The following is a 14,471-nucleotide window of genomic DNA, read 5'->3' as shown; positions in this document are numbered from 1 at the left end:
TTTCTGATGAAGGGTCTAGGCCCGAAACGTCAGCCTCTCTGCTCCTATGATGCTGCTTGGCCTGCTGTGTTCATCCAGCCCTGCACCTTGTTGTCTTTTACACAGAGTGGTATGAGTCTGGAACGTGCTGCCAGGAGTGGTGGAGGAGGCAGATACAATAGGGGTGTCTAAGGAGCTTTTAGATAAGCACATGAATATACAAAAGAATGGAGGGATATGGACCAAGGGCAGGCAGAAAGGATTTAGTTTAATTTGGCGTCATGCGCGGCATAACATTCTGGGCTGAAGAGCTCATTCCTGTGCTGTACTGTTCTATGTTCTATGTTTATCAGTTGGAATTTATGACAGTCCGTTTCTTCTCTGGCAGCACAACAGAAACACAGAACTCTGCTGCCTGTATCCTGTTCAACTCACTCATGACCCTGCCATACGGATCTACATTGGTTCTGGATCACTACTGCCAATTTAAAATTCTCATCCTTTTAATTAATAAAAGATAAAAACATGTCATTATACTCTTCTGATAATTATCCTATGTAACACTTGCTGGATTCTGAAAATATGTTTAATATGGCCAAATTGAGACACCTGTTTTTCAATTCAGAAGAGCTTCAGTCTTTGTTTCATCAAGTACATAAGAGTCGGCACAAAACTCTGGCAACTTCATGCAATAAACTCAGGCCTGCTAAAGATACATCTTTGAGTCCGGTCAATTGCTCCATAAGAGGTTTGAGTTTGTTACTTTTATGGGAGTTGATTCACACTTCCTTGTACATACTTGGATAATACCGTAACATTAGCGCTTTATGATTTGTGTTGAATGCTTAAGACTTCAACCTGAAATATCCAATGTCAACTGAACTAACACTTGATGATTCAATAAGCTACTTTATTGCACAACGAGGAGAATCATAGAAACATTACAGCACAGAACATTCAGCAGTTGTCTGTACTTGGTGTGCAAAAGCAACTCCCTCAGTCCAAGTCCCCCACCTTTTCCTCACAGCCTTGAAAATATTTTTTCTCTAGATAATTGTCCAATTTTATTTGGAAAGTTAACACGTAACATGACAATTATAATTAGATTTACTTGATCAAAGAGTATAGCTTAGTTCCAATCACAATTTGTACTTATTCAGTGTTTTCTCCTTGGGGCGGAAAAGAATGCCAAGATACTTCGCAGAAGGACGATCTGATAAAAATGGCACCAAGCCAAAGGGAATATTTGAGTGAGTGACTAAATATTTGGTCAAAATAGTCACTTTTTAAGGAGGGTCATAAGGATGGTTGAGGCAGAGTTAAGGGGGAGAAATCCAAAGCTTGCGGTCTTGACAGTTGATGCGGTTGTCGATGGCATAACGAAGAGTAGATGTATCGGGCCAAGAACAGTGTTATGTGGGACGATTATAGAGCTCAAGATGTTTGCAGGAATAGGAAGAGGTGAGGTCATGAGGGGATTTAAACATGAAGATGAGATCTTTACCACAAAATATAGGCAGAAGTGGTTTAGACAAATTAATGTTTACAGAGCATGTACACTGATGTTTACAGTGGATGGAAAGCACTAGAGTAATTGGAGGTAATAATGACACAAATAAGGATTTAGAATAAGTCTGAGGAAATAAGAATAGGGGTGGAGGCAGGCTGGTGATGGAAGCAGCAGAGGCAGTTGTTGAGACGGAAAGGTTATGAGCTCAGTTCAGGGTCAAATATGATATAGTTATTGCATATAGTTAGGTTCAATTTAAGATGATGGCCAGGGATAGGAATGCTTCAGTAGCAAGAGAATAGAATGTGATTGAGATCGAAGCCAGTGTTTCAGTCTTCTAAATGTGGGCGACATTGCTGCTTCACAGCGCCAGGGACCCGAGTTTGATTCTACCTTTGGGTGACTGTCTGTGTGGAGTTTGCACATTCTCTCCGTGTCTGTGTGGGTTTCCTCCCACAGTCCAAAGATGTGCAAGTTAGGTGGATTGGCCCTGCTAAATTGCCCATAGTGTTTGGGGATGTGCAGGCTAGGTAGTGTTACAGGGATAGGGCGGGGTGGGATGTTATTCGGAGGGTTGGTGTGGATCCGTTAGGCTGAACGGCCTGTTTCCACACTCTAGGGATTCTATGATTTAACTGGAGGATGTTGAAAAAGTAGCCCAGTTAGGAGTATAACAGATACAGTATTAAGGTGGGTGAGTGGTGTGAAGTACAGATCATAGAACAGGCTTCAAAATGATAGGTCAACATTTCTGATTCGTACCTCTTCTCACATCATGACTTGCCCTTTGAAATTAAATCTTCAACCTAAGTATTTGGTTTTGATTAAAGATCCAAACCCAAAGCTATCAAGCTGTCAATTTAGGATATGGCTTGACCTCATTCATTTCCATAAATTTATTTTTTTGTTGACATTTTCAAGATTATATTCTCCAGAAAACATCTGTCTTTAAGTCAAACAAACAATCAGACTGTCAAAAAAGACTACTATTTGTGTATGCCAACGAGAGGAGGTGCACTTAAGATTTAATGCCAACTGAAAATTTCCTAGTGGGTTAAAATTGTTCAATTGCTTATTACTTTAGTCCTTATTCAACTGGTTTCTGGAGAAATTTAGTGAATTTCATCACCAAGATGTAAAATATTAAGAAAATATCTGGAAAACTAGAGAAATAAAGACAGAAAGTACCAAGAGTATACATCTTTCTTAAGTGAAAGGACAAATTAGTATTTTAGTGCAGACATTCTGCTACACTGAAGATCTGCATTGAAAATAATGAGCTATCCACTTAAGGCATACAAACCTTGCCTACGTAGACCTGTCACTGTTCTAAATGCAGTTGAGCTGTTTAACAACCTGTAGATGTAAGATTCCACCTGCAGTCGGGAGAGCACTGAAGTATAGGCATGTAGAGCCAGTGTTTGATGCAAGTGATCAGCCTTAATACGTAAAATCCGTTGCAGCTCTGCAACAACTGAATTGTTCATCTCCACAGTCTGATATCGATGATAGGCTGTAACTTTTGTTTGATCAGCACAAACTCCCTATAAATAAAGCAAAACACATGGCCAAATGTACAAAGAAGGTGATGTAAGTTTCCATACAGATGGTGAAATTGTGAAAACTAAATTTTGTACTGGATATTGTAAGTGAAATATATTAAACAAAAATATTAAAAGAAAGATGACATCCTATCCTTAAAAATATTAACTGCAAAAACCACATGCAGTGTCATAGACTCTCCCTTGTTCACGTCAGCAAACCATTGCCACCTTCAAATTTACTTTGTACTGCAACCTTCTGGAATTGGTAGAGTAATGGGTGTACAAGTTCCTGGTATTCATGGAATATGGTCTAAGAATATACCAACAGTTCTGGATCTGTAAATGCCTATACATTGTCAAGAATCTATTTAATTTTCCACATCTTAACTTAACAGTAAACACTCAAAACATTAATGCACTATGTTTGAGGCGGATAGAGAAGACATAACAACAAGTGGGTTCAAATGCAGACTCAGGAACCCACTGTCATGAAAAGATTATAACCCCAAATTACTTACAAATATTGAACTTCTAGCTGCATGGTTTTTAAAAAGACAAAGCAGCCAAAGGATAGCTGAGAATATAAATTGAGTGGCTATCTGGAACATCCCTGTGCAAGTTACACGAAGTTCAGACAGGAACAATGGAATGTTGCACCTGAAATGTGTCTATGGGACTTTAGACAGCAACACTTCAAAGTAGAGGCACCATTCAAAAGAAAGTTGAACTGTGATCTCCTGTGGCTACGGAGATAATGAAGGACTGATTACCACCATAAGAGAAAAGCCATATGCTGTAGATTCTCTCTCAGATTATGAACAGGAATTGAAAGAGGCAGCTTGGGCAGAAAAAGATGTTTGTTTTATGCTTCCAGCAATACACAAGAAAGGGAGTTAAAAACCACCTGCAAGCCCTGGTTTCTGTGTGCAATTACAATGAAAAAGCATCTCTCTTTCTGATTGCTGATTATTTTACAACCTGAAGCTAAAGAATTTGCAACAGAGTCCAATTCTGCACTACAGATCAACTGCTTCCTGCTTCAAAAATCACAATGCAACCATGAGCAGCTCTACACGTAGGGAGACAAATATTGTCTGGAAAGAATTAAAAATTTCACTTTTTTTCAAAAACAGTGCAATGACATCTTTAATGGTAATGAAAGTGGTTCATTTTACAAGCCGCAAAAAGGAGGAAGCTAGGTTTTATCAACAAAAATCTTAGGTGGAGAAACTGGAAAACAATAAATGTTCATATTCCATGCTAAAATAATTTGATCTTCCCCTTTGCTTCAAAGACAGAACACTGGAGAAACTCAGGAGGTCTGGCAGCAACTGTGGATAAAAGAAACAGTTAACGCTTACAGTCTGCTATGACTCTTCTTGAGAACTGTGTTAATTCTATATCTCTCCATAGATACTGACAGACCTGCCTAGTTTCTCCAGCATTGTGCATTTGTTAAAAATTCTAGCATCTACAGTATTTTGCTTTTATTCTTGCTGTGTTTCCTTTCCCACTCTTTCACTAGTTTTCTGATGAGAAGTCAATAATCTCAAACATTAACTGTGTGTCTCTCCCCAAGATTTAACTACCAGACTTGCAAAGCATTTTCTGTTTTCTTTTAATTGTTCACTCCTCAATTGGCATTCACAGCATATTCCAAGAAAACAGGGAGAAAATAGCTGGAGCCAGTAAGAACTAATAAATTAATTTTGTGGGGTGGCCTGGGAATTGGGCTCGCTGCCTTTTGTTTAGTTCTCTAATTCCAATTTTTTTTGTTTAAAATTCAATAGGGACAGACACAAGATTGTAAGAAAAACCAGCGGTCGCGGTTTAAAGGATACAGGGCAGGCCATTTAGAACTGAGATGAGGAAAATTTATTCACCCAGAGTGGCAAGCCTATAAAATTTTCTTGTCACAGAAGGTAAGGCCAAAACAATGAATGCATCAAGGAGTTAGATATAGTTCTTAGGGCTAAAGGGATCAAAAAAAGGGTCTGGGGAGAAAGAATGAACAGGATATTGAGTTGGATGAATCAGCCATGATCATAATGAATGGTGGAGCAGGCTTGAAGGGTAAATGGCCGACTCCTGCTCCAATTCTTTTGTGTTTCTATGTTTTTTTTAAAATGGCTCCATGACTTAACGGAATAAACTTAAATCTTTGCATTTCAGATTTGGAAATAGAAAACTATAGTCCAATTCTTCCCATTTTTACAGTGATCTATATCCGTGAATGAACTAAAATTTCATGGTTTTGTGTACTTTGTGAAATCTTACTGCCATCTTGCAAATTCTACATTAAAATTTAAGATACTAGTAGATACTTTGGGACAGGGATCTAAAAACTGAAATATCCCAATTATGCAGTTGTCAGACCAATTAATTTCAGAAATACTGAAAATTCTAAACATATAGAAATATGATACTGGAATTATAATTCATACTTAGATCATGACTTATGTCATACTAAGTACGTGAATATGCTGTCTGTTTTGGAGCAGCTTACTGAATTTCATATAGACCAGGTGAGTCCTTCCATCCCATCATTTCCACATTTCAAATCTTGACTGGCATGCTTTCAAACTTCCTGCACGAAATAAAGAATATTTTGAGTGCACGGGGCAGATCAAATAATATTGATCCTGATAAAATCCCTTCTGTGGCTCAGAACCTATACATTAGAGTTTGCTAACTGAGTTTCCGGAGGATGTTCCACCACATGAATGGATAGTTGTGGGTCTTGTGTTTCAAAAGAAAAATGACAGCCAGCAATTTTCGTAACACAAATGATGACAAAAAAGATCTGCTCCATAATAACAGGAAAATTAAGCCAACCAAGCTGCCAAGATAGCTTCAAAAATGAAACTTACATAACAATTTTTGCCTTATTTGTGGAGAAGAAAGGACAATTTAAAAATTATCAATTACAATCACAACCTCAGCTCCCACTCTCTAGGGGTTGCATAGTATACAAGCTGGTTGTGACAATGTTCTAAAACACTGGGATTATTCCCTGCATTTGCAAAAGCTTGCAGGTGTGACTTTTAACCCAATTTGGTACGATGACATTCCAGCAGTAACAAAAAAAATGTTAAAAGACCACTTATGTTACCATTTGAAAAAGTGAATATGGAAAATGCTGTATAGCACTTGCAATATTGCTACCATAAAAATGAAACGGCAAATGACAAAATGTAAAGAAAACATGTAAAACATAAAGAGGAGCCACTGACCACTTGTAAAAAGTCTTTGATTTCTTCTCACATTCTGGAACATAAGGAGGAATCTGTGGTTGTAGTAATGTCATTAAGTCATGTGAGCTTCACATTGTACTTCAACAATGTATAAACATTCAAAAGAGGCTGAAGAGAGCTTTGAAAGCATAATCACCCAGAAGTTCAAAGGAATTTCAACTGTTTGGTTAATTCACTCAATTCCCTCACAAATTGAGTGACTTGTTTTTAAATTTAACTTTTGATATTACACTTCATATTCGAACAGCCCTTGGCATGTTGTGAATCCATCTAAATGCCTCTTTATGCTTTTTGGAAAAAATTTAATTTTATACCCCGCCTGCACGGCAGATTGTGCAATAATGGTAATATCACTAGATGAGTAAACCAAAGGCCCAGGCTAATGCTGAGAGGACAGGTTCAAATCCCACCATGGTAGCTGGTAGAATTTTATTAATAAATCTGGAACATGAAGCTGACCTATGATGCTGACCATAATAACTACCACAGATGATTGTAAAACTCATTCCGTTCACTAATGTCCATGTTTTTTTTCCCTCTATTAATTTGTGGGATGTGGGCGTCGCTGGCTGGCCAGCATTTCTTGCCCTTCCCTAGTTGCCCTTAAGAAGGTGGTGGTGAGCTGCCTTCTTGAACCGCTGCAGTCCTCCTGCTGTGGGTTGACCTACAATGCTATTAGGGAGGGAATTCCAGGATTTTGACCCAGCGACAGTGAAGGAATGGCAATATATTTCCAAGTCAAGATGGTGAGTGACTTGGAGGGGAACTTGGAGATGGTGGTGTTCCCATATTTCTGCTGCCCTTGCCCTTCTAGATGGAAGTGGTCGTGGTTTTGGAAGGTGCTGTCTGAAGTTCTTTGGTGAATTTCTACAATGCATCTTGTAGATAGTACACACTGCTGCTACTGAGCATCGGTGGTGGAGGGAGTGAATGTTTGTGGATGTAGTGCCAATCAAGCGGACTGCTTTCTCCTGGATGGTGTCAAGCTTCTTGAGTGTTGTTGGGGCTGCACTCATCCAGGCAAGTGGGGAGTATTCCATCACGCTCCTGACTTGTGCCTTGTAGATGGTAGACAGGCTTTGAGGAGTCAAGAAGTGAGTTACTTGCTGCAGTAATCCTAGCTTCTGGCCTGCTCTTGTAGCCACTCTGTTAATGTGGTGAGTCCAACTGAGGTTCTGGTCAATGGTAACCCTCAAGATGTTGATAGTGGGGGATGCAGTGATGGTAACACCATTGAATGTCAAGGGATGGTGATTAGATTGTCTCTTATTGGTGATGGTCACAGCCTGGCATTTGTGCAGCGCGAATATCACTAGCCACTGTCAGCCCAAGCTGTGCTACAGAAGTATAAAGCAATTAGCGGAAATAATTTCTCTTTATTCTTAAAATGAAAACTTTCACATTTTTAAGCATTTCAGTTAGCTTACCCAGCCTCCCAAACCAATCAATCATTTCTACCATCATCACAATCTTAATCTTTCAAATTTCCATTTATAATCAATATAACTATTAAACTAATGCATCCACATACCACCCACTCAATATCATTCTACACTGATCTACAAAACCTTCATTCACAACTCTAACTATGGCTTAAAAGGCTAAGAAGAATTCTTCTACTCTGTACTTTTTATTTGAATTTTATTTCCCTTTATTCTTTCATGGGACATGGGTGGTGCTGGCAAGGTCAGCATTTATTGCTCATTTCTTAGTCGCCTTTGAGCTGAGTGGCATACCATTTCATAAAGCATTTCAGAGTCAACCGCACTGCTGTGGAGGTCTGGAGTCATACATAGATCATAGCGATAATTTCCTTCCTTAAAGTATGTCAGTGAACCAGGTGGATTTTTGCTACAATTGATGGTAGTTTCATGGTCACTATTACTGCAACTAGCTTTATATTCCAGATTTAACTAATTGAATTTAAATTCAATTAGTAAAGTCAAAGTCTACAGCATTAGTCTGCACCTCTCACTTGTTAGTCCAGTGATGTTATCACTCTATCACTGCCTTCCTCGACACATAAAAACTGAATTTCAGGTACTCAAGTTGTTCTAACTGCAATCTTGTTTATTAAGGCCTGAACATCTACACTACAGATTTTGTAGCTGTAATGAAAAACTTACATCTAATGTAATGATCTCTGGAGACTAATAATTAATTTGAATATCTTTTAAAAAGTCATTAGCTGAACAAATGCACCTTTTAAAACTTATACCGCAACAATTGCCCAAAATAAACTTGTTCATCCAGCCCTGCACCTTGTTGTCTCGGATTCTCCAGCATCTGCAGTTCCTACTATACCTGAGGAACATTCCACTTTTGTATTTCTCACTCTGCAGAATTACACTCCTTATAGCAAACAATCCACAGTTACTCCCAGCTTTCAATGGGTTCTGCTATCCCAGTTTTGCGCAATAGTAACTTTGAGTAACCATCTCCAGCTGCTTTGTTCTGGTTTCAGTTTCTTAATCCCACCACCAGCAGGAAAGCCATTCTGAAGATTCTACTTTCCCTGACCATGCCAGGATATATCTCTGAGTATCTTTAGATGGCTACATCACAATTCCCTCAATCTCGTTGCTGCATCTGGCTGTGGTAACTCACAAAGCAAGCAACTGTTTCCCTCTTTTCCATGCAGACGTTCAGCTGTCAGTGAAACTTGGTGAGTTGTAGAGAAACCTGTAACCGATTTCAGAACAGCTTCCTCTGTTGTCTTCATACTCCTGTGAAACACAAATCTTGCATCCTGGCAGAAATGCTAATTAGGTGTCTTTGATCCCAATTCGCTTTCAATTAAAAGTAAATGGACAGTTAAAAGCACAACTCTTTATAGCTCAATATCTAAAACATTGTTCAATGACTGCCAGAGACTCAAGGTTTGTCTCTAAGCACCTTGTTCCCAGCAAAACAATCTAAATCTTCTTTGTTAAGAATTAAACTATTCAGTTTCACTGTCAGTTTCACTTCAGGAAAGCTCATATGACCCTAATCATTCAACGATGTAGTTTTGAACATCATCTTCTAAACCTCACAAATGTAACAAGAGGATGCATTTGCAGTTCCAACTTCCCTAACACCCACTTTGCACTTATATTGAACTGCATGTGTCATGAGTGGCCATTCTCCCAAGTTCACTTAAGAGATGACTCCTGTGGTCTTCCATTTTCACAATGTGCCATATTTTTAAATTTGATATTACTCAAATTTGGAGATTTCCCTCCCATCTACCCTTGTTAAAATAATGCATGTGACTAAAGACAGAACCCTGACTGGATTACACAACTCCAATCTGTCTAAATGCTTCCCTAAAATGTTCTAATGGTAGCAACTGCATAATTTTACCATTATCCCTGTTCAGAAGCTAATACATAGAAAGTGGAATCAATGTCTATTTGACTAAAACAATATAATCTCAACGTTGGAAATCTGAAAACTGAAGTGCAGGAATTCATTACTGAATAACTAAACAAATCAGATCAAGAAAGACAGGTAGATAGACAGACAGATATGTTGGACAATAATTCTGGCTCCCACATTTGGAGGGGGTGCAACAGCATGATATGGAACAGAAAATTCAAAAGAATCAGTTCCAAAAGCTTTATTACTTAGCCAGGTGATTTTATAAAAAGATCTCAAACTGTTGCTGTAGCTTCAGTTATATGTGTCCTTAGTCACCAGCTCTGAAAGTTTATTCTTTGAGTCTCAGCAGCAGCAGCATCCAAGCAAATAAGCAAATTACGTTTTGATTTACCAGTCTTGATGATTTGATAATACTAACCTGACAAGCAACTTTTGGTAATGCAACAGATGAGCCAAAAATAAAGTAAATGCAAAAGTAACATACTGCAGATATTGGAAGTCTGAAATAAAATCAGAAAATGCTTTAAAAAATACTCAGGTCAGACAGCAGCTATGAAGAAAGAAACAAAATTGCTATTTTGGGTTAATGACCTTCCATCAGAACAATACAATTTAAAGCATAGCTCTGATCTCCAATTTTATATTAGTATGTCACTAAAAGTGAAACAGAAGTGATTCTCTTGATCACAAAAGACATCAACAATGAATAAATTCCATTTACAAGTTTCAAGTCTAGGATGAATTGAGCATAACTAAAAACAAACTGACCTGGAGAGTCAGTTGCTCTTCATTAAACGTCCACAGCCTTTTTTTGATACTTTCATAATCACACATCATTGTCTGCAATTCCATTTCAGCCTGCAGAAGTTGTTTCCTACATCTCCCATAGTTCATAAGAAGTTCAAAAAGCTCATTTTTATCCTGAGTGGCCACAGAAAAAAATTCTTCAACATATGTATCAACATTTTCCAGCCATGAACCTAATGAAAACATCTTGAGCTCTTCTTTTGAAAATGGTACAACTTCACATGGAATAACTGGATAGAGTGTTCCGGAATGAGATGAAACCTGCTCAATGAATGCAGTTTTAGGGTCTTTCTTGGCCTCAAATGGCAAATCAGGGTACAGTCTCTCGACAGTTAACCGTACAGGAAGATCAGTCATGATGTTATGCAGCTTCATATCCACCGTCTCTTTTCCACAATTATCCAGTATTAAAATAGCAGGTTTTTTAACATCCTTATTCTGTGAGACCTCCTTTTCCTTCAAATCAACTGTTACATTCTGTGAAGCAGTACTTCTGGAGTGCGACTGAATTTGGTCTGAAACACTGCAAACAGCAGATTCAACATCACTAATATCCTGCAAATGTTTGTTTTGATTAATAGTGGTCTTACTAGAGCAAGGTAGTTCATTAGTCTCTGGAATCCCACATACCTCTTGGAGTACAGTGTTACTGTGAGGGATATGGTGAGTGTTTAATTTTTTTGTCTGATTTACATGACGCTGTTGATCTTTACTGTCCAACCCAACATGTTGTTTTGAATCAATTTCAGTTTCTGCAATTGCAGTGGACACCACTTCCACCAATGACCCAGACTCTTGAGTAATTTTTACAGTATTCTCTGCTATCAGCAAATCTGGAAGAAACTGGTGTTCTTCACTTTGGCCCTCATGTTTCAAAATAGTTTCTTTTTGGTTTTTATTGGCTTCAGTTGGACTGGATGAGGCAATCTGTGTTTTTGTTATCGCATGAGAAGCTGATTCTTGATCTGATTCAGGTTTTGAACATTTTTTCTTAGTTTCTGTCATCGCTTTTCTCTTTTTGTCCTGAAAATCCAAAAGAAAATGACATATTAGCCACCCACCTTTAACTGGTTTGATATATCAGTTTCACTTTCGCTTCCCATTAGCCATAACACAACATTGGTCACATTTCTGACGAAGGGTCTAGGCCCGAAACGTCAGCCTTCCTGCTCCTCTGATGCTGCTTGGCCTGCTGTGTTCATCCAGCTCTACACCTTGTTATCTCAGATTCTCCAGCATCTGCAGTTTCTACTATCTCTGGAATTTTATTTATTTCGGATGTGAATAGAAAGATCATATGTCATGTTATCTAAGCAACTGGTAGTTGCGAAGAGAGATTACATTTCATAAAACGACTACTTATCTGCTGCTAAGATAAACGACTGAACAGTTTTATTCAGTCGTGCCAAATATATGGGACAGTTTTATTTAAGTACAGATGCTTTTCTTTTTACCTAAAAGACGCCTGGAACAGGATTGCATAAGATTTAGAGACGTCAATGAGACTCCGTGAATAGAAAACGCGACAGAGCAGTACTGTTTCCGGGAAGATAACAGATAAATATTTAATACAACCTCAAAATGCAGGCAAGAATTATTATTCCAGATATCTCCCCGAGACCACCGCATTTACCCCGAGCTATAAATACTGCCTAACGGCTTGAACCCCCAAAGCGGAGACAGCCTGACCCCCACCCACTGCTCCTGTTGTTTTTACCTCCACTTTTGCTGAGTGCTTAGACTTCTTGGGGCGCACAGCTTCCGCCATCCTAAACAGCGGATCCTGAGGCTGAGGCACGACCAGGACCAGGACCAGGGCCAGGCCGAGACCGAGCGGAGCGGCCACGCGCGGTCACAGGTCACACAACCGCTCACCAATGACGCGAGAGTCTGAGCATGCGCGAGATGAGGGGGCGGAGTTATGCGGTTTTGTGATTGATGAACAAGGATCGCCCAGGGCTGCAGGTTTTAGCAGTCTTCCTCAATTTAAGGATTGAGCGAAATGAAAAACCGAAATAATTGCGGAAAATCCCAGGAGGTCTGCTAGCATCTGTGGAGAGAAATCAGAGTTAACGTTTCGAGCCCAGTGACCTTTCTTCAGATGTTTTTTTCCAGCAGTTTATGTTTTTAAGTATCCAGCTCTTCTTCCAGTCTAATATTTTTATTGCAAAAATATACTTCATTCATAGAAGGAAATCTTTATGTACATACACAGTTAATGTACCCATTCCGATCTATACTGTCATTTACTAACAGAGACGAAAATACACATTGGCGTTTGCCTTTCTCTATATTTACAATTAACCTGTTGGCATTTGGCCGAGGCATCAGCAGAGTCCGGTTACTGAATGGGACCCCTGCTTTGCTTTGGCAGAAGGTCCTTACATGTTGGTCTTTCCCCACTGCACTTTGGCAACAGCTGCCCCAAGTTTTATTGCGTCCCTCAGCACGTAGTCCTGGATCTCGGAATGTGCCAGTTTGCAACACTCAGTTGGGGTCAACCCTTTCAACTGGAAGACCAGCAAATTTTGGGCAGACCAAAGTGCATCTTTCACCACGTTGACGGTCCTCCAGACACAGCTGATGTTGGTCTCAGTGTGCGTCCCGGGAAACAGACTATAGAGCACAGAGTCCTGTGTCACGGAACTGTTCAGGACGAACCTTGACAAAAACTACTGCATTTCCCTCCAGACTTCCTTTGCATAAGCACATTCCAGAAGGAGGTGTTTGACAGTCTTGTCCCCTCCACAGCCACTTTGAAGGCAGTGTGCGGTGGTGTAGAGAGTCCAGGCATACATGAAGGATCTCACAGGCAGACCCCTTGTCACCACCAGCCAAGCAATGTCCTGGTGCTTGTTGGAAAACTCAGGTGATGAGGCATTCTGCCAAATGACTTTGGAAGTCTGCACAGGGAACCACTTGACAAGATCCACCCTCTCCTTTTCCTGAAGGGTCTCGAGGATGCTATGTGCTGACCACTGCCCAGTGGACTTGTAGTCAAAGGTGTTTTTCTTCACAAATTTCTCCATTAAGGACAGGTGGTACGGGACAGTCCAACTACTTGGAGTGTTCCGCGGCAATGACACCAAGCCTATCCTTCGCAACACCAGGGACAGGTAGAACCTCAGTAAGCAGTGACACTTGGTGTTTGCGTACTGAGGATCCGTGCACAGCTTGATACAGCCACACACAAAGGTGGCCATCAGGATAAGGGTAGCATTGGTATGCTTTTCCCCCCTTTGTTCAGTTCTTTATACATAATGTCCCTTCGAACTCGGTCCATCTTCAACCTCCAAATGAGGTGAAAAATAGCCCGGGTGACTACAGTGGCACAGGTTCGGGGAATAGGCCAGACCTGCAGCATGTACAACAACACTGAGAGTACCTTACACCTGATGACCCGCTTTTTTCCCTCAATGGAGAGGGACCGGTGTTCCAATTTGCCTAGTTTCTGCCTCACTTTGATGACACGCTCCTCCCAAGTTTTGGTGCACGCCCCAGCCCCTCTGAACTGAATACCCAGCACCTTCAGGTAGTCTGCCCTGACAGTGAAGAGAAGGATCATTCGGCCCATTTCCCAAAAAACATGGCCTCGGTCTTGCCCCTGTTGACCTTGGCACCTGAGGCCAGTTCAAACTGGCTGTAGATGCTCATGAGTCTGTGCACTGACTGCAGATCTGAGCAGAAAACTGTGATGACATCCATGTACAGGGAGGCTTTGACCTGCAGGCCTCCCCTGCCTGGAATTATCACCCGTCTCAGGCTCACATCCTTCCTGATGGACTCGGCAAAGGGCTCTATACCAAACACAAACAAGGCAGAAGAGAGTGGGAAGCCCTGCTTGACTCCAGATCTGAATTGGGAAGCTTTCTGACTCCCATCCATTGATTGAGACCGTGCTAACAATATTGGTGTCGAGTGTCGGATCCATTTGCACATTCCCTCCCCAAAGCCCAATTTGGAGAGAATATCTCTCGTGTGATATCGTATCAAAGGCCTTTTCCTGGTCCAGGC

At 40.3% G+C, this 14,471-nt stretch overlaps 1 protein-coding gene across 1 annotated transcript in view; it reads right to left on the bottom strand.

Annotated features, from left to right (window-relative positions):
- The window catches only part of LOC125482773 (ectopic P granules protein 5 homolog), a 31,980-nt gene extending 19,604 nt beyond the window's left edge, over positions 1 to 12,376 (bottom strand). Inside the window, exons 1-3 of the mRNA XM_048594949.1 lie at positions 12,175 to 12,376; positions 10,419 to 11,480; positions 2,793 to 3,033 (exon numbers count right to left, since the gene is read on the bottom strand). Coding sequence (XP_048450906.1) covers positions 2,793 to 3,033; positions 10,419 to 11,480; positions 12,175 to 12,225 — 1,354 coding nt within the window. The 5' untranslated portion in view covers positions 12,226 to 12,376. The remainder of the gene's footprint in view (positions 1 to 2,792; positions 3,034 to 10,418; positions 11,481 to 12,174) is intronic.
- Positions 12,377 to 14,471: the final 2,095 nt, after the last annotated feature.

Source organism: Rhincodon typus, chromosome 1 (assembly GCF_021869965.1).
Source record: "Rhincodon typus isolate 14 chromosome 1, sRhiTyp1.1, whole genome shotgun sequence".
Lineage (NCBI taxonomy): Eukaryota > Metazoa > Chordata > Chondrichthyes > Orectolobiformes > Rhincodontidae > Rhincodon > Rhincodon typus.
This window is presented reverse-complemented; position numbering and strand designations above follow the sequence as displayed.